The sequence below is a fragment of the Chiloscyllium plagiosum genome, unplaced genomic scaffold (assembly GCF_037043375.1).
Source record: "Chiloscyllium plagiosum isolate Xiang-an unplaced genomic scaffold, Cpla_swu_hap1 HiC_scaffold_1, whole genome shotgun sequence".
NCBI classification, from domain to species: domain Eukaryota; kingdom Metazoa; phylum Chordata; class Chondrichthyes; order Orectolobiformes; family Hemiscylliidae; genus Chiloscyllium; species Chiloscyllium plagiosum.
In genome coordinates, this window is record NW_028270139.1 from 165,443,738 (window position 1) to 165,462,796 (window position 19,059).

The 19,059-nt window shown below is 54.2% G+C and overlaps 1 protein-coding gene across 4 annotated transcripts in view; it reads left to right on the forward strand.

Annotated features, from left to right (window-relative positions):
* Positions 1-19,059, forward strand: part of LOC122546768 (shootin-1-like) — a 110,748-nt gene that overhangs the window by 74,806 nt on the left and 16,883 nt on the right. For all 4 annotated transcript variants that reach the window (XM_087996717.1, XM_087996775.1, XM_087996831.1 and 1 more), the window contains 3 exons: positions 10,313-10,459; positions 12,528-12,681; positions 14,959-15,085. In XM_087996717.1, the coding sequence (XP_087852843.1) occupies positions 10,313-10,459; positions 12,528-12,681; positions 14,959-15,085 (428 nt within the window). The remainder of the gene's footprint in view (positions 1-10,312; positions 10,460-12,527; positions 12,682-14,958; positions 15,086-19,059) is intronic.

The window sequence follows — 19,059 nt, forward strand, 5'->3', positions numbered from 1 at the left end:
GGAGGGGGGAAGGGGAGTATAGTGTGAGGGAGGGGGGAAGGGGAGTAAAGTGTGAGGGGGGGAAGGGGAGTAAAGTGTGAGGGAGGGGGAATTAGAGTAAAGTGTGGGGGAGGGGGAATTAGAGTAAAGTGTGAGGGAGGGGGGAAGGGGAGTAAAGTGTGAGGGAGGGGGTAGGGGAGTAAAGTGTGAGGGAGGGGGAAGGGGAGTAAAGTGTGAGGGAGGGGGAAGGGGAGTAAAGTATGAGGGAGGGGGAATTAGAGTAAAGTGTGAGGGAGGGGGGAAGGGGAGTAAAGTGTGAGGGAGGGGGAATTAGAGTAAAGTGTGAGGGAGGGGGAATTAGAGTAAAGTGTGAGGGAGGGGGAAGGGGAGTAAAGTGTGAGGGAGGGGGAAGGGGAGTAAAGTGTGAGGGAGGGGGAATTAGAGTAAAGTGTGAGGGAGGGGGGAAGGGGAGTAAAGTGTGAGGGAGGGGGAATTAGAGTAAAGTGTGAGGGAGGGGGAAGGGGAGTAAAGTGTGGGGGAGGGGGGAAGGGGAGTAAAGTGTGAGGGAGGGGGAATTAGAGTAAAGTGTGAGGGAGGGGGGAAGGGGAGTAAAGTGTGAGGGAGGGGGAATTAGAGTAAAGTGTGAGGGAGGGGGGAAGGGGAGTAAAGTGTGAGGGAGGGGGAATTAGAGTAAAGTGTGAGGGGGGGAAGGGGAGTAAAGTGTGGGGGAGGGGGGAAGGGGAGTAAAGTGTGAGGGAGAGGGGAAGGGGAGTAAAGTGTGAGGGAGGGGGAAGGGGAGTAAAGTGTGAGGGAGGGGGGAATTAGAGTAAAGTGTGAGGGAGGGGGGAAGGGGAGTAAAGTGTGAGGGAGAGGGGAAGGGGAGTAAAGTGTGAGGGAGGGGGAAGGGGAGTAAAGTGTGAGGGAGAGGGGAAGGGGAGTAAAGTGTGAGGGAGGGGGGAAGGGGAGTAAAGTGTGAGGGAGGGGGGAAGGGGAGTAAAGTGTGAGGGAGGGGGAAGGGGAGTAAAGTGTGAGGGAGGGGGAAGGGGAGTAAAGTGTGAGGGAGGTGGAATTAGAGTAAAGTGTGAGGGAGGGGGGAAGGGGAGTAAAGTGTGAGGGAGGGGGGAATTAGAGTAAAGTGTGAGGGAGGGGGGAATTAGAGTAAAGTGTGAGGGAGGGGGAAGGGGAGTAAAGTGTGAGGGAGAGGGGAAGGGGAGTAAAGTGTGAGGGAGGGGGAAGGGGAGTAAAGTGTGGGGGAGGGGGGAAGGGGAGTAAAGTGTGAGGGAGGGGGGAATTAGAGTAAAGTGTGAGGGAGGGGGAAGGGGAGTAAAGTGTGAGGGAGAGGGGAAGGGGAGTAAAGTGTGAGGGAGGGGGAATTAGAGTAAAGTGTGAGGGAGGGGGGAAGGGGAGTAAAGTGTGAGGGAGGGGGGAAGGGGAGTAAAGTGTGAGGGAAGGGGAAGGGGAGTAAAGTGTGAGGGAGGGGGGAAGGGGAGTAAAGTGTGAGGGAGGGGAAGGGGAGTAAAGTGTGAGGGAGGGGGGAAGGGGAGGAAAGTGTGAGGGAGGGGGAATTAGAGAAAAGTGTGAGGGGGGGAAGGGGAGTAAAGTGTGAGGGAGGGGGAATTAGAGTAAAGTGTGAGGGAGGGGGAAGGGGAGTAAAGTGTGAGGGAGGGGGGAATTAGAGTAAAGTGTGAGGGAGGGGGAAGGGGAGGAAAGTGTGAGGGAGGGGGAATTAAAGTGTGAGGGGGGGAAGGGAGTAAAGTGTGAGGGAGGGGGAATTAGAGTAAAGTGTGAGGGAGGGGGAAGGGGAGTAAAGTGTGAGGGAGGGGGGAATTAGAGTAAAGTGTGAGGGAGGGGGAAGGGGAGGAAAGTGTGAGGGAGGGGGAATTAGAGTAAACTGTGAGGGGGGAAGGGGAGTAAAGTGTGAGGAGGGGGAATTAGAGTAAAGTGTGAGGGGGGGAAGGGGAGTAAATTGTGAGGGAGAGGGGAAGGGGAGTAAAGTGTGAGGGGGGGAAGGGGAGTAAAGTGTGAGGGGGGGGAATTAGAGTAAAGTGTGAGGGAGGGGGAAGGGGAGTAAAGTGTGAGGGAGGGGGAATTAGAGTAAAGTGTGAGGGAGGGGGAAGGGGAGTAAAGTGTGAGGGAGGGGGAATTAGAGTAAGTGTGAGGGGGAAGGGGAGTAAAGTGTGAGGGAGGGGGAAGGGAGTAAAGTGTGAGAGGGGAATTAGTAAGTGTGAGGGGGAAGGGGAGTAAAGTGTGAGGGGGGGGGAATTAGAGTAAAGTGTGAGGAGGGGGAAGGGGAGTAAAGTGTGAGGGAGGGGGAATTAGAGTAAAGTGTGAGGGAGGGGGAAGGGGAGTAAAGTGTGAGGGAGGGGAATTAGAGTAAAGTGTGAGGGAGGGGGAAGGGGAGTAAAGTGTGAGGGAGGGGAAGGGGAGTAAAGTGTGAGGGAGGGGGAATTAGAGTAAAGTGTGAGGGAGGGGGAAGGGGAGTAAAGTGTGAGGGGGGGGAATTAGAGTAAAGTGTGAGGGAGGGGGAAGGGGAGTAAAGTGTGAGGGAGGGGGAATTAGAGTAAAGTGTGAGGGAGGGGAAGGGGAGTAAAGTGTGAGGGAGGGGGAATTAGAGTAAAGTGTGAGGGAGGGGGAAGGGGAGTAAAGTGTGAGGGAGGGGAAGGGGAGTAAAGTGTGAGGGAGGGGGAATTAGAGTAAAGTGTGAGGGAGGGGGAAGGGGAGTAAAGTGTGAGGGAGGGGGAATTAGAGTAAAGTGTGAGGGGGGGAAGGGAGTAAAGTGTGAGGGAGGGGGAATTAGAGTAAAGTGTGAGGGGGGGAAGGGGAGTAAAGTGTGAGGGAGAGGGGAAGGGGAGTAAAGTGTGAGGGGGGGAAGGGGAGTAAAGTGAGGGGGTTGGAATTAGAGTAAAGTGTGAGGGAGGGGAAGGGGAGTAAAGTGTGAGGGAGGGGGAATTAGAGTAAAGTGTGAGGGGGGAAGGGGAGTAAAGTGTGAGGGAGAGGGGAAGGGGAGTAAAGTGTGAGGGAGGGGGGAAGGGGAGTAAAGTGTGGGGGAGGGGGGAATTAGAGTAAAGTGTGAGGGAGGGGAAGGGGAGTATAGTGTGAGGGAGGGGGAAGGGAGTAAAGTGTGGGGGAGGGGGGAATTAGAGTAAAGTATGAGGGAGGGGGAAGGGGAGTATAGTGTGAGGGAGGGGGGAAGGGGAGTAAAGTGTGGGGGAGGGGGGAATTAGAGTAAAGTATGAGGGAGGGGGAAGGGGAGTAAAGTGTGAGGGAGAGGGGAAGGGGAGTATAGTGTGAGGGGGGGAAGGGGAGTAAAGTGTGAGGGAGGGGATTAGAGTAAAGTGTGAGGGGGGGAAGGGGAGCAAAGTGTGAGGGAGGGGGAAGGGGAGTAAAGTGTGAGGAGGGGAATTAGAGTAAAGTATGAGGGAGGGGGGAAGGGGAGTAAAGCTGTGAGGGAGGGGGAAGGGGAGTAAAGTAGTGAGGGAGGGGGGAATTAGAGTAAAGTGTGAGGGAGGGGGGAAGGGGAGTAAAGTGTGAGGGAGGGGGAAGGGGAGTAAAGTGTGAGGGAGGGGAAGGGGAGTAAAGTGTGAGGGAGAGGGGAAGGGGAGAAAAGTGTGAGGGAGGGGAAGGGGAGTAAAGTGTGAGGGAGGGGGAATTAGAGTAAAGTGTGAGGGAGGGGGAAGGGGAGTAAAGTGTGAGGGAGGGGGAATTAGAGTAAAGTGTGAGGGAGGGGGAAGGGGAGTAAAGTGTGAGGGAGGGGGGAAGGGGAGTAAAGTGTGGGGGAGAGGGGAAGGGGAGTAAAGTGTGAGGAGGGGAAGGGGAGTAAGTAGTGAGGGAGGGGAATTAGAGTAAAGTGTGAGGGAGGGGGAAGGGGAGTAAAGTGTGAGGGAGGGGGAAGGGAGTAAGTGTGAGGGAGGGGGAAGGGGAGTAAAGTGTGAGGGAGGGGAAGGGAGTAAAGTGTGAGGGAGAGGGGAAGGGGAGTAAAGTGTGAGGAGGGGGAAGGGGAGTAAAGTGTGAGGGAGGGGGAATTAGAGTAAGGTGTGAGGGAGGGAAGGGGAGTAAAGTGTGAGGAGGGGGGAAGGGGAGTAAAGTGTGAGGGAGGGGGAATTAGAGTAAAGTGTGAGGGAGGGGGAAGGGGAGTAAAGTGTGAGGGCGGGGGAAGGGAGTATCGTGTGAGGGAGGGGGAATTAGAGTAAAGTGTGAGGGAGGGGGAAGGGGAGTATAGTGTGAGGGAGGGGGGAAGGGGAGTAAAGTGTGGGGGAGGGGGAATTAGAGTAAAGTGTGAGGGAGGGGGAAGGGAGTAAAGTGTGAGGGAGGGGAATTAGAGTAAAGTGTGAGGGAGGGGGAAGGGAGTAAAGTGTGAGGGAGGGGGAAGGGGAGTAAAGTGTGGGGAGGGGGAATTAGAGTAAAGTGTGAGGGAGGGGGAAGGGGAGTAAAGTGTGAGGGGGGAATTAGAGTAAAGTGTGAGGAGGGGGGAAGGGGAGTAAAGTGTGAGGGAGGGGAATTAGAGTAAGTGTGAGGGAGGGGGAATTAGAGTAAAGTGTGAGGGAGGGGGAAGGGGAGTAAAGTGTGAGGAGGGGGAATTAGAGTAAAGTGTGAGGGGGGGAAGGGGAGTAAAGTGTGAGGGAGGGGGAAGGGAGTAAAGTGTGAGGGAGGGGGGAAGGGGAGTAAAGTGTGAGGGAGGGGAAGGGAGTAAAGTGTGAGGGAGGGGGGAATTAGAGTAAAGTGTGAGGGAGGGGAATTAGAGTAAAGTGTGAGGGAGAGGGAAGGGAGTAAAGTGTGAGGGAGGGGAAGGGGAGTAAAGTGTGAGGGAGGGGAATTAGAGTAAAGTGTGAGGAGGGGGAAGGGGAGTAAAGTGTGAGGGAGGGGAATAGAGTAAGTGAGGGAGGGGAATTAGAGTAAAGTGTGAGGGAGGGGGAAGGGGAGTAAAGTGTGAGGAGGGGAAGGGGAGTAAAGTGTGAGGAGAGGGGAAGGGGAGTAAAGTGTGAGGGAGGGAATAAAGTAAAGTGTGAGGGAGGGGGGAAGGGAGTAAAGTGTGAGGGAGGGGGGAAGGGGAGTCTAGTGTGAGGGAGGGGAATTAGAGTAAGTGTGAGGGAGGGGGAAGGGGAGTATAGAGTGAGGAGGGGGAAGGGGAGTAAAGTGTGAGGGAGGGGAATTAGAGTAAAGTGTGAGGGAGGGGGGAAGGGAGTAAAGTGTGAGGGAGGGGGGAAGGGGAGTATCGTGTGAGGGAGGGGAATTAGAGTAAAGTGTGAGGGAGGGGGGAAGGGAAGTATAGTGTGAGGGAGGGGGGAAGGGAGTAAAGTGTGAGGGAGGGGAATTAGAGTAAAGTGTGAGGGAGGGGGGAAGGGAGTAAAGTGTGAGGGAGGGGGAATTAGAGTAAAGTGTGAGGGAGGGGAATTAGAGTAAAGTGTGAGGGAGGGGAAGGGGAGTATAGTGTGAGGGAGGGGGAATTAGAGTAAAGTATGAGGGAGGGGGAAGGGGAGTATAGTGTGAGGGAGGGGGAAGGGGAGTAAAGTGTGAGGGGGGAAGGGGAGTAAAGTGTGAGGGAGGGGAATTAGAGTAAAGTGTGGGGAGGGGAATTAGAGTAAAGTGTGAGGAGGGGGGAAGGGGAGTAAAGTGTGAGGGAGGGGTAGGGGAGTAAAGTGTGAGGGAGGGGAAGGGAGTAAAGTGTGAGGAGGGGAAGGGAGTAAAGTATGAGGAGGGGGAATTAGAGTAAAGTGTGAGGGAGGGGGGAAGGGGAGTAAAGTGTGAGGGAGGGGGAATTAGAGTAAAGTGTGAGGGAGGGGGGAAGGGGAGTATAGTGTGAGGGAGGGGAATTAGAGTAAAGTATGAGGGAGGGGGGAAGGGGAGTATAGTGTGAGGGAGGGGGGAAGGGGAGTAAAGTGTGAGGGGGGGAAGGGGAGTAAAGTGTGAGGAGGGGAATTAGAGTAAAGTGTGGGGGAGGGGGAATTAGAGTAAAGTGTGAGGGAGGGGGGAAGGGGAGTAAAGTGTGAGGGAGGGGTAGGGGAGTAAAGTGTGAGGGAGGGGGAAGGGGAGTAAAGTGTGAGGGAGGGGGAAGGGGAGTAAAGTATGAGGGAGGGGAATTAGAGTAAAGTGTGAGGGAGGGGGGAAGGGGAGTAAAGTGTGAGGGAGGGGAATTAGAGTAAAGTGTGAGGGAGGGGGAATTAGAGTAAAGTGTGAGGGAGGGGGAAGGGGAGTAAAGTGTGAGGGAGGGGGAAGGGGAGTAAAGTGTGAGGGAGGGGAATTAGAGTAAAGTGTGAGGAGGGGGGAAGGGGAGTAAAGTGTGAGGGAGGGGGAATTAGAGTAAGTGTGAGGGAGGGGGAAGGGGAGTAAAGTGTGGGGAGGGGGAAGGGGAGTAAAGTGTGAGGGAGGGGGAATTAGAGTAAAGTGTGAGGGAGGGGGGAAGGGGAGTAAAGTGTGAGGGAGGGGAATTAGAGTAAAGTGTGAGGGAGGGGGGAAGGGGAGTAAAGTGTGAGGGAGGGGGAATTAGAGTAAAGTGTGAGGGGGGAAGGGAGTAAAGTGTGGGGGAGGGGGAAGGGGAGTAAAGTGTGAGGGAGAGGGGAAGGGGAGTAAAGTGTGAGGGAGGGGAAGGGGAGTAAAGTGTGAGGGAGGGGGAATTAGAGTAAGTGTGAGGGAGGGGGGAAGGGAGTAAAGTGTGAGGAGAGGGGAAGGGGAGTAAAGTGTGAGGGAGGGGAAGGGGAGTAAAGTGTGAGGGAGAGGGAAGGGGAGTAAAGTGTGAGGGAGGGGGAAGGGAGTAAAGTGTGAGGGAGGGGGGAAGGGGAGTAAAGTGTGAGGGAGGGGGAAGGGAGTAAAGTGTGAGGGAGGGGAAGGGGAGTAAAGTGTGAGGGAGGTGGAATTAGAGTAAAGTGTGAGGGAGGGGGGAAGGGAGTAAAGTGTGAGGGAGGGGGAATTAGAGTAAAGTGTGAGGGAGGGGGGAATTAGAGTAAAGTGTGAGGGAGGGGAAGGGGAGTAAAGTGTGAGGAGAGGGAAGGGGAGTAAAGTGTGAGGGGGGAAGGGGAGTAAAGTGTGGGGAGGGGGGAAGGGGAGTAAAGTGTGAGGGAGGGGGGAATAGAGTAAAGTGTGAGGGAGGGGGAAGGGGAGTAAAGTGTGAGGGAGAGGGAAGGGGAGTAAAGTGTGAGGGAGGGGAATTAGAGTAAAGTGTGAGGGAGGGGGGAAGGGGAGTAAAGTGTGAGGGAGGGGGGAAGGGGAGTAAAGTGTGAGGAAGGGGAAGGGAGTAAAGTGTGAGGGAGGGGGGAAGGGGAGTAAAGTGTGAGGGAGGGAAGGGGAGTAAAGTGTGAGGGAGAGGGGAAGGGGAGTAAAGTGTGAGGGGGGAAGGGAGTAAAGTGTGAGGGAGGGGAATTAGAGTAAAGTGTGAGGGGGGGAAGGGGAGTAAAGTGTGGGGAGGGGGAAGGGGAGTAAGTCATGAGGGAGAGGAAAGGGGAGCAGTAAATCTGAGCAGCTTATATAGTCAGCGTAGAATTGCTCTCTCTGGTGTCATTTCATCTCGTCACAGGAGCTCGTGATATCGTCCTCGCTGATGTCATTCCTGGACAGATAGAATGAAATCTGAAAACTGACATCTGGCTTGATAGATCTTTTTTTGGTTTTCACGAAATGGTCACTCATTGAAACACAGGCATGTAACGCTGCTGACTCAACAATTTTAACAATTAAACTGCAGTTTATTATCCAAACAAAATGAAACCAAACTGGAGTAAACTAAACTACTTACATCTAAGGAGCAGGAGAAGCACCATTTCGGGCATAAGCCCTTCTTCAGGGCCATTCCTGTTGAAGGGCTTATGGCCGAAACGTCGATTCTCCTGCTCCTTGGATGCTGCCTGAGCTGCTGTGTTTTTCCAGTACCACACTCTCGACTCTGACCTCCAGCATCTGCAGTCCTCACTTCCTCCTACTTACATCAACACAAATTTGATGAAGTTGAAAAGTGTAATAAATAACAATCCCAATAATTCCAATGCACACACACTTTTCCAATACTCACATCAGAGGGTATTACTTTCCCATCTCTTGAGCTTAATTTAACTGTGGCTTTACATCTTGAAAATATGCAGCCTCTTCCTGGAGCTTTCATGAAACTGAGCTTAGACTTTCTCAGCTTCAAACATTTCCAAAAGCAAGTAATACTCACAAGTCTAACCAAAGAATTTTTGTCTGTAACTTTTGAACTAAACTCCTGTTTCTTAATAGCCTAATACTGCCTCCCCTTCTCAGGAACAACTATTTTACACATCCAGCTTCAGCCAAGACTTCTGCAAAGATCCTCATACTGAAACTAAAAAGCTTTGCTTTGCTGTGTTTCCCCATTCCACAAAATACAATCCAGAATCCTCTGTCGGAAAATCTCATGCAACACATTGTTTACCTTGTTCACTTGTGAAGTCTCCCAATGTAAGCAATTTTTCATTGGCTGCCGCTGAACTATCTCTCACAGATTAGATTAGATTACCTACAGTGTGGAAACAGGCCCAGCAAGTCCACACCAACCCTCCGAAGAGCAACCCACCCAGACCCATTCCCCTACATTTACCCCTTCACCTGACGCTACGGGCAATTTAGCATTGGCCAATTCACCTGACCTGCATATTTTTGGACTGTGGGAGGAAACCGGAGCACCCGGAGGAAACCCACGCAGACACGGGGAGAAGGTGCAAACTCCACACAGAGAGTTGCCCGAGGCGGGAATCGAACCTGGGTCTCTGGCACTGTGAGGCATCAGTGCTAACCACTGAGCCACCGTGCCACCCATGAATCAACGAAAATCACCATAGTCACAGAAATTCCTCAAAATTAATCAGACTCAGAAAACCCATATGCCACTAATTTAAAATTCCAAAATCCAGAATATGTTATATTAAAATATGTTACATATAACTGTGGTGCTGCCATAGTCTTACCAGACCATAGGGGCTGCCCTCTCATTAGACCTCAGGTGAGGGAAGAGGTTGAGAAGGAAAATCCTTCATGTTACCTCAAACCATTGGTGGGAATTGAACCCATGTTGTTGGCATCACACTGGTCTGTAAATCAATGATCCAAAATACACACCACATATCACACTACCAAGTTTAAAACTGAAAGGCAGAAACCTTGCATGGTGAGCAAATGAAATACCAATTCCCTTTTTGAAACTATCATTTTTCATTGTTCTTAAACCTGGCTAGATTCCTGGACCCTTGTTTGAAGCAGAGCGATCACACTCATCTCCAGAGGAATGGGACAGATTTTATAGATGCACCATAGAAAGCATTTCATCTGTATGCATCACAGCTTTTTTGTATGGCCCAGGACCGGTCAGTGTGGACTTGTTGAGCCAAATAGCCTGTTTCCCACACTGCAGAATTCCATGATACTATGGTTCTATGACCATAAGAAAGTTGTTAGAGTTGTGAACACAGCCCAGTCCATCACATAAACCAACCTCCCATCCATTGGCTCCATCTACACTTCCCACTGCCTCGGGAAGGCAGCCAATGTCACCAAAGACCCTTCCCGCCCGAGATATAATCTCTTCCATTGGGCAGAAGCTACAAGAACAGCCTCTTCTCCACTGTTATTAGACTTCTGAATGGACCTCTCAAATTTTAAATGTAATGTTGGTCTCACTCTCTGTGCACCTTCTCTGCAGCTGTAAGATTATATTCCTCACTCTCTTTCTATTACCCCAATACACTGTGTATGGTACGATCTGCCTGTATTTCACGCAAAACAAAACTATTCACTGTCCCTCGGTACGTGTGACAAGAATAAATCAAAGCATCAAGATAACCCGGGGAGCTTGAAGCTCCGGTGTTTCAGTGTAGTCTTGCCAGAAAATGGTACATTTTCGAGAACAACAAGAAAAAGTCCATTTGGCCCAGGCATCATGCTACACAAGAGCTTCCTGCTATCCCTCATTGTCTCGCCCGACCCCCCCCCCCCCCCCCCACCACCCCTCAGTCTCGCCTGACCCCATTCAGTCTCCCCTGAACCCCCCCCTCCCCTCAGTCTATTCCGATCTACCTCATCGGTTTATCTATTTCCTCTTAAACATAATTCACTGATTCAGCACCACCCCCAGCACCCTGTGGTTCCACACTGAGGCCCACTGCATCACTCTTCCCACTCTCGTGTGGAAGACGCCCAAGAGAGCGAGATCAGGAGGAGGTCTGGCCTTTATGCAGCGTGTGGGTTTGGAGAGGGACGGGGCAGAGGCAGGACGGGGAGCAGTTTCCAGACCTTCTTGTTTTACCCAGGCTGTGTTTCTTTCAGAGGGAAATTATTTCCTCTCAAACCCCTTCCCTCTCTCTCTCTCTCTTTCTCTCCCCTGGAGTAACAGATGCGGGTGAAGAAGCAGGAAGCCAATAGGCAGAGTGTAATCCTGCTGGCAAATGCCAATCCCAGCACACAGCTTCTCAAAGCCCTGGAGGAGGTAGCTCACGCAACACAGGCCTTGGAGAAAGAGAGGTTCCAACACCAGCAGCAGGTCAGTCACCTGAAGGCTAGGACGCGGAGGGGGGGCTATGTGTGTGGTTTCTCTCTGCCCTGCACCCCCCCCCCCCCTCAGTCTCTCCTCTTACATCCATCCCCAGTCTCCCCCAACACCCCCTCAGTCTTGCCTGAGCCTACTCAGTCTCTCCCTGACCACGACGTTCCCTCAGTCTCCCCCGATCCCCCCTCAGTCTCCCCTGATCCACCTCAGTCTCTCCTGACCATGATGCTCCCTCAGTCTCTCCCTGATCACCCCTCAGTCTCCCCCTGAGCACCCCTCAGTCTCCCCCGATCACCCCTCAGTCTCTCCCTGATCACCCCCTCAGTCTCTCCCTGACCACGACGTTCCCTCAGTCTCCCCCGATCCCCCCTCAGTCTCCCCTGATCCACCTCAGTCTCTCCTGACCATGATGCTCCCTCAGTCTCTCCCTGATCACCCCTCAGTCTCCCCCTGAGCACCCCTCGATCACCCCTCAGTCTCTCCCTGATCACCCCCTCAGTCTCTCCCTGAGCACCCCTCATTCTCCCCCGATCACCCCTCAGTCTCTCCTGACCATGATGCTCCCTCATTCTCCCCGATCACCCCTCAGTCTCTCCCTGATCACCCCTCAGTCTCCCCCGATCACCCCTCAGTCTCTCCCTGATCACCCCTCAGTCTCCCCCGATCACCCCTCAGTCTCTCCCTGATCACCCCTCAGTCTCCCCCGATCACCCCTCAGTCTCTCCCTGATCACCCCTCAGTCTCCCCCGATCACCTCTCAGTCTCACTCTGATCACCCTACATTCTCCCCCGATCACACCTCAGTCTCTCCCTGATCACCCCCTCTCCTGACCATGATGCTCCCTCAGTCTCCCCCTGATCACCCCTCAGTCTCCCCCTGATCACCCCTCAGTCTTTCCTGGATTCCTCCTCAGTCTCTCCCTGACCGCGACGTTCCCTCAGTCTCCCCCTGATCACCCCTCAGTCTCTTCCTGACCTCTGACCCCCTCAGTCTCCCCCTGATCACCCCTCAGTCTCCCCATGATCACCCCTCAGTTTTTCCTGGATCCCTCCTCAGTCTCTCCCTGACCGCGACGTTCCCTCAGTCTCCCCTGATCACCCCTCAGTCTCTTCCTGACCTCTGACCCCCTCAGTCTCCCCCTGATCACCCCTCAGTCTCTCCCTAACCCGTACGCTTCCTCAGTCTCCCTAACCACCCCCTGTCTCCCCATGACCCCTGACCCCCAGTTTCCCCCTGACTGTCCCACAATCTCCCCATGACCTTGACACTCCCACAGTCTCCCCCGATCACCCCTCAGTCTCTCCCTGACCCCTGACACCCTCAGTCTCCCCCGATCACCCCTCAGTCTCTCCCTGATCACCTCTCAGTCTCTCCCTGACCCCTACGCTTCCTCAGGCTCTCTAGCCACCCCCTGTCTCCCCATGACCCCTGACACCCCCAGGCTTCCCCCTGACTACCCCTCAATCTCCCCATGACCCCGACGCTCCCACAGTCTTCCCTCTGAGTCCCCTTAGTCCCTCCCTGACCACCACGCCACCGCACCCTCAGTCTCCCTCTGACCACCTTCAGGTTCTCCCCTGATCCCTCTGTCAGTTGGCCCACTGACCCCTCAGTCTCTCCCAGAACTCCCAGTCTCTCTTTCTGACGCTGCACCCCCCCCCAACCCCACTCCAGTCTATATTTGACCCCTGACCTGGTTTGGCCTCCATGTGACTCCAGACCCACAGCAATGTGGTTAGCTCTGAAATGCCCCCTGGGCAATTAGGGATGGACAATAAAAGCTGGCGTAGCCACTGATACCGACATCCTGGCTGTAATTTATGGTGACCTGAGGATGTGACAGGTGCTATATAAACACCTCATTCTGGAAGTCACTTGCCGGGTTGGTGGTGAAGACAGAAACAGTGGCAATGAAGAGTGGAGAAGCTGTGGGTAAGTGGGATTGTAAGCCTGGCCTGATGGAGAGGGTCACTCCCAGCTCAGGCTCAGGCCTGTCTCAGCAGCAACCTGACTGGCCTCTCACAGATTGGAATGCAGTGCCTGATTTACCTTCACCGACAGGTCCAACAGCTGCAGAAACAGATTGAGGAATCAAATTCCAAGCAGGAAATCGAGCGTCTTCAGGTGCTGCTGCAGTTAATGGAGGATGAGAAAGAGGAGATGGGGACGAAACTCATGGAGGCCGAGAGGAGGAACACAGAACTGGAGTCTCAAGGTCAGAACAATGTTCATACCACTCTGGTTAGGGTTCACACCTGTCCTGGGAATGTTCGAAAGGGACAGTGTAGAGGGAGCTTTACTCTGTATCTAACCCCTTGCTGTCCCTGTCCTGGGAATGTTCGAAAGGGACAGTGTAGAGGGAGCTTTACTCTGTATCTAACCCCGTGCTGTCCCTGTCCTGGGAGTGTTTGATGGGGACAGTGTAGAGGGAGCTTTACTCTGTATCTAACCCCGTGCTGTCCCTGTCCTGGGAATGTTCGAAAGGGACAGTGTAGAGGGAGCTTTACTCTGTATCTAACCCTGTGCTGTCCCTGTCCTGGGAATGTTCGAAAGGGACAGTGTAGAGGGAGCTTTACTCTGTATCTAACCCTGTGCTGTCCCTGTCCTGGGAATGTTCGAAAGGGACAGTGTAGAGAGAGCTTTACTCTGTATCTAACCCTGTGCTGTCCCTGTCCTGGGAATGTTCGAAAGGGACAGTGTAGAGGGAGCTTTACTCTGTATCTAACCCCGTGCTGTCCCTGTCCTGGGAGTGTTTGATGGGGACAGTGTAGAGGGAGCTTTACTCTGTATCTAACCCCGTGCTGTCCCTATCCTGGGAGTGTTTGATGGGGACAGTGTAGGGGAGCTTTACTCTGTATCTAACCCCGTGCTGTCCCTGTCCTGGGTGTGTTTGATGGGGACAGTGTAGAGAGAGCTTTACACACTTTACCAGACAGTGTAGTTCGGAGTGTTAGTTTAGGAGCTGTGAGGTAATGGGGAATAGTACAGAAAACTAATCCTCTCTATGCTGGGTCTGCTCTCTCCTGGTGGGAGATTTATTCAGCAAACAGTTGATTGTGAAGCAGATGAAAAATGCGGTGTTGGGTCTGTGGTGATAAACAAGGACAGGGTGTAACCTTTCATTGGAGTTATTGTTTTGGGCTCGGTGACCCTTAAGCTCATTCCGTACACGTACCACCCTCTGTAACAAAATCTTAAACTGGGTTATGCAGTGTATTAGAAAGAAGTAGGGAATTTAGTCAGCTACATAAGTAAGATTTATACATTTGTTCCCACTCGAGAGGTTTGCTGATGTGACTGGAAATGTGGCCCTGTAAAACTGCAACCTGCCTGAACTGGCAATGACTTCTGAGGTTTCCCTGAAGCTGGGATCTGGCTAACAATGTACCAACAAGGAGCAGCACTCCGAAAGCTAGTGCTTCCAATTAAACCTGTTGGACCATAACCTGGTGTTGTGTGATTTTTAACTTTGTCCACCCCAGGCCAACACCGGCACCTCCACATCATGTACCATAGTGTGCGGCATGGTGGCACAGTGGTTAGCACTGCTGCCTCACAGCGCCAGAGACCTGGGTTCAATTCCCGCCTCAGGCGACTGACTGTGTGGAGTTTGCACGTTCTCCCCGTGTCTGCGTGGGTTTCCTCCGGGTGCTCCGGTTTCCTCCCACAGTCCAAAAATGTGCAGATTAGGCGAATTGGCCATGCTAAATTGCCTGTAGTGTTAGGTGCAGGGGTAAATGTAGGGGAATGGGTCTGGGTGGGTGCGCTTCGGCGGGTCGGTGTGGACTTGTTGGGCCGAAGGGCCTGTTTCCACACTGTAAAGTAATCTAATCTAAAAACAGACAATGCCGGTGGGGTGGGGTGGTGGGTTGACCTCAAGGCTGTGGGGGAAAGCACAAGCTCTGGGAAGGAGAGAGGGTGACCCCCAGAGAGTTAGCTAAGAGGGATGCTAGGTCCTGCTGCTGGTTTGGATTGTGTGAGTCTGTCTGAAGCAGAGCATTTCAGAATTCCAGTAGCCGAGATTCCTTGCTCAGGGCTGAACTGTGTTTCAGGCTTTCTCTGGAGTGGTGCCCTCATAACGTGTTGGAAAATAAACGATAGTTCATCGCATTTCGGATTTCCGGCGTCCGCGGTTGTTTGAGTTTCCTTTTTGAGAAACTCCGGGAGATTATTTTGTAAATTAATCCACCAGTTTCACCAAGTTTAAACTGCCCTGTCTGCCACTAGCATGGGTCAGTGGATGACCAGTTCAGCAGTATTACCACCACCCTGTCAAATTATTCATCAAACCAAGGCTTCAGAGACTCCAGAATAAATGTTAGGAAGACTTGAGTGACATGGCTGTTTCCATAATGTCACCTGATAATATACAATATTATACACGTGGAGTCAGTCAGGAGAAAGCTCAGGGTCAGCGACCATCTGAAACAATGCTCCGGTTTCACTGAGTTGAGCCTGAAATGTATCTTCATTTCTATTCCTTTGTTTCCAGTAAAGGAGCTTCAGGAGAAGCTAACAACAGCTGAGGGAGAGGTGAAGGAGGAACGAATGAGACATCCCCTCCCTCCACCTCCTCCTCCACCTCCACCACTGCCTCTTCCACATGAACCACCCACTAAGTGAGTACCAGGCCCTGCCTGGCCAACACCACAAACCTCTCACCCTCCACTTCCCACTCGACTACCTCAGTCTCACCCTCCACTTCCCACTCGACTACCTCAGTCTCACCCTCCACTTCCCACTCGACTACCTCAGTCTCACCCTCCACTTCCCACTCTACTACCTCAGTCTCACCCTCCACTTCCCACTCGACTACCTCAGTCTCACCCTCCACTTCCCACTCGACTACCTCAGTCTCCCTCAACTCCCATCATCCTCTCAACTCACCCCCTCCTCAACTCACCCCCTCCTCAACTCACTCCCCCCTCAACACACCCCCTCCTCAACTCACTCCCCCTCAACTCACCCCCTCCTCAACTCACGTCCTCCTCAACTCACTCCCCCCTCAACTCACCCCCTCCTCAACTCACCCCCTCCTCAACTCACCCCCTCCTCAACTCACTCCCCCTTCTGAATCCAACCCCTCCTCAACTCACCCCCTCCTCAACTCACTCCCCCTCCTCACCCACCCCCTCCTCAACTCAGCCTGATCCTCAACTCACACCCTCCTCAACTCACTCCCCCTCCTCACCCACCCCCTCCTCAACTCAGCCTGATCCTCAACTCACACCATCTCCTCAACTCACCCCCTCCTCAACTCACCCCTTCCTCAACTCACTCCCCCCTCAACTCACCCCCTCAACTCAGTCCTCCTCCTCAACTCACTTCCCCTCCTCAACTCACCCCCACCTCAACTCACTCCCCCTCCTTAACTCACCTCCTCCTCAACTCACTCCCTCCTCAACTCACCCCCCTCCTCAACTCACTCCCCCTCCTCAACTCACCCCCTCCTCCACTCACTCCCCCTCCTCAACTCACCCCCTCCTCAACTCAACCCCCACTCAACTACCACCCCCACCTCAACTAACCCCTCCTCTTCAACTCAATCTCTCAACAAACTCACCTCAACTCACCCCCTCCTCAACTCAACCTCTCCTCAACTCCCATCATCCTCTCAACACATCCCCTCCTTAATTCACCGACTCCACAACTCAGCCCCTCCTCAACTCACCCCCTCAACAGTCACGATCTGATCTCACACTGCCCTCTTTGTTCAACCATGCCCACTGTCTGTCTCTTTCCTAATTTTCCCCTCCCTCATTTTCCCACTCCCTCACTCTCCCACTCACCCACTGCCACTCCCTCACTCCCACTCCCTCACTTTCCCACTCCCTCACTTTCCCACTCCATCACTCTCCCACTCCCTCACTTTCCCACTCCCTCACTTTCCCCCTCCCTCATTCCCCCTCCCTCACTCTCCACTCACCCACTCCCACTCTGTCACTCTCTCACTCCCACTCCCTCACTTTCCCACTCCCTCACTCTCCCACTCCCTCACTTTCATCCTCCCTCATTTCCCCCTCACTCTCCCACTCACCCACTTCCACTCCCTCACTCCCACTCTGTCACTCTCTCACTCCCTCACTCTCCCACTCCCTCACTCTCCCACTCCCTCACTCTCCCGCTCCCTCACTTTCCCATTCCCTCACTCTCCCACTCACCCATTCCCGCTCCCTCACTCTCCCACTCACCCATTCCCACTCCCTCACTCTCCCACTCACCCACTCACGCCCCTCATTCTCCTTCTCCTCACTGTGCACTCCCTCACTGTCCACTCCCTCACTGTCCCACTCCCTCACTGTCCCATTCCCTCACTGTCCACTCCCTCACTGTCCACTCCCTCACTGTCCCACTCCTTCACTCCCACTCCCTCACTGTCCCACTCCCTCACTGTCCCATTCCCTCACTGTCCACTCCCTCACTGTCCACTCCCTCACTGTCCCACTCCTTCACTCCCACTCCCTCACTGTCCCACTCCCACACTGTCCCATTCCCTCACTGTCCACTCCCTCACTGTCCCACTCCTTCACTCCCACTCCCTCACTGTCCCACTCCCTCACTGTCCCATTCCCTCACTGTCCACTCCCTCACTGTCCACTCCCTCACTGTCCCACTCCTTCACTCCCACTCCCTCACTGTCCCACTCCCACACTGTCCCACTCCCTCACTGTCCCACTCCTTCACTCCCACTCCCTCACTGTCCACTCCCTCACTCCCACTCCCTCACTGTCCCACTCCTTCACTCCCACTCCTTCACTGTCCCACTCCCACACTGTCCCACTCCCTCACTGTCCCACTCCTTCACTCCCACTCCCTCACTGTCCCACTCCCACACTGTCCCATTCCCTCACTGTCCACTCCCTCACTGTACACTCCCTCACTGTCCCACTCCCTCACTGTACACTCCCTCACTGTCCCACTCCTTCACTCCCACTCCCTCACTGTCCACTCCTTCACTGTCCCACTCCTTCACTCCCACTCCCTCACTCTTCCACTCCCTCACTGTCCCACTCCCTCACTGTCCACTCCCTCACTGTCCCACTCCCTCACTGTCCCATTCCCTCACTGTACACTCCCTCACTGTACACTCCCTCACTGTCCACTCCCTCACTGTCCCACTCCTTCACTCCCACTCCCTCACTGTCCACTCCTTCACTGTCCCACTCCTTCACTCCCACTCCTTCACTCCCACTCCCTCACTGTCCCACTCCCTCAATGTCCAACTTCTTCACTGTCCCACTCCCTCACTGTCCACTCCCTCACTCCCACTCCCTCACTGTCCACTCCTTCACTCCCACTCCCTCACTGTCCACTCCCTCACTCCCACTCCCTCACTGTCCACGCCTTCACTCCCACTCCCTCACTGTCCCACTCCCTCAATGTCCAACTCTTTCACTGTCCCACTCCCTCACTGTCCACTCCCTCACTCCCACTCCCTCACTGTCCACTCCCTCACTCCCACTCCCTCACTGTCCACTCCTTCACTCCCACTCCCTCACTGTCCACTCCCTCACTGTCCACTCCCTCACTCCCACTCCGTCACTCCCACTCCCTCACTGTCCACTCCCTCACTCCCACTCCCTCACTGTCCACTCCTTCACTCTTCCACTCCCTCACTGTCCACTCCCTCACTGTCCCACTCCCTCACTGTCCCACTCCTTCACTCCCACTCCCTCACTGTCCACTCCCTCACTGTCCACTCCCTCACTCCCACTCCGTCACTCCCACTCCCTCACTGTCCACTCCCTCACTCCCACTCCCTCACTGTCCACTCCCTCACTCCCACTCCCTCACTGTCCACTCCTTCACTCCCACTCCCTCACTGTCCACTCCCTCACTGTCCACTCCCTCACTCCCACTCCGTCACTCCCACTCCCTCACTGTCCACTCCCTCACTCCCACTCCCTCACTGTCCACTCCTTCACTCCCACTCCCTCACTGTCCACTCCCTCACTGTCCACTCCTTCACTCCCACTCCCTCACTGTCCACTCCTTCACTCCCACTCCCTCACTGTCCACTCCTTCACTCCCACTCCCTCACTGTCCCACTCCTTCACTTCCACTCCCTCACTGTCCACTCCTTCACTCCCACTCCCTCACTGTCCACTCTTTCACTCTTCCACTCCCTCACTGTCCACTCCCTCACTGTCCCACTCCTTCACTCCCACTCCCTCACTGTCCACTCCTTCACTCCCACTCCCTCACTGTTCCACTCCTTCACTCCCACTCCCTCACTGTCCCACTCCCTCACTGTCCACTCCTTCACTCCCACTCCCTCACTGTCCACTCCCTCACTGTCCACTCCTTCATTCCCACTCCCTCACTGTCCACTCCTTCACTCCCACTCCCTCACTGTCCACTCCCTCACTGTCCACTCCTTCACTCCCACTCCCTCACTGTCCCACTCCTTAACTCCCACTCCCTCACTATCCACTCCCTCACTGCCTCCTCCTACCTCTCCACTCCTCCCCACACCCTCGGTCCCCCCCTCTCTCTGCCCCTCTCTCTCTCTCTCTTGCCCCCACACACCCTCAGTCCCCCCTCTCTCTGCCCACCCCCCTCTCTCTCTTGCCCCCACACACCCTCAGTCCCC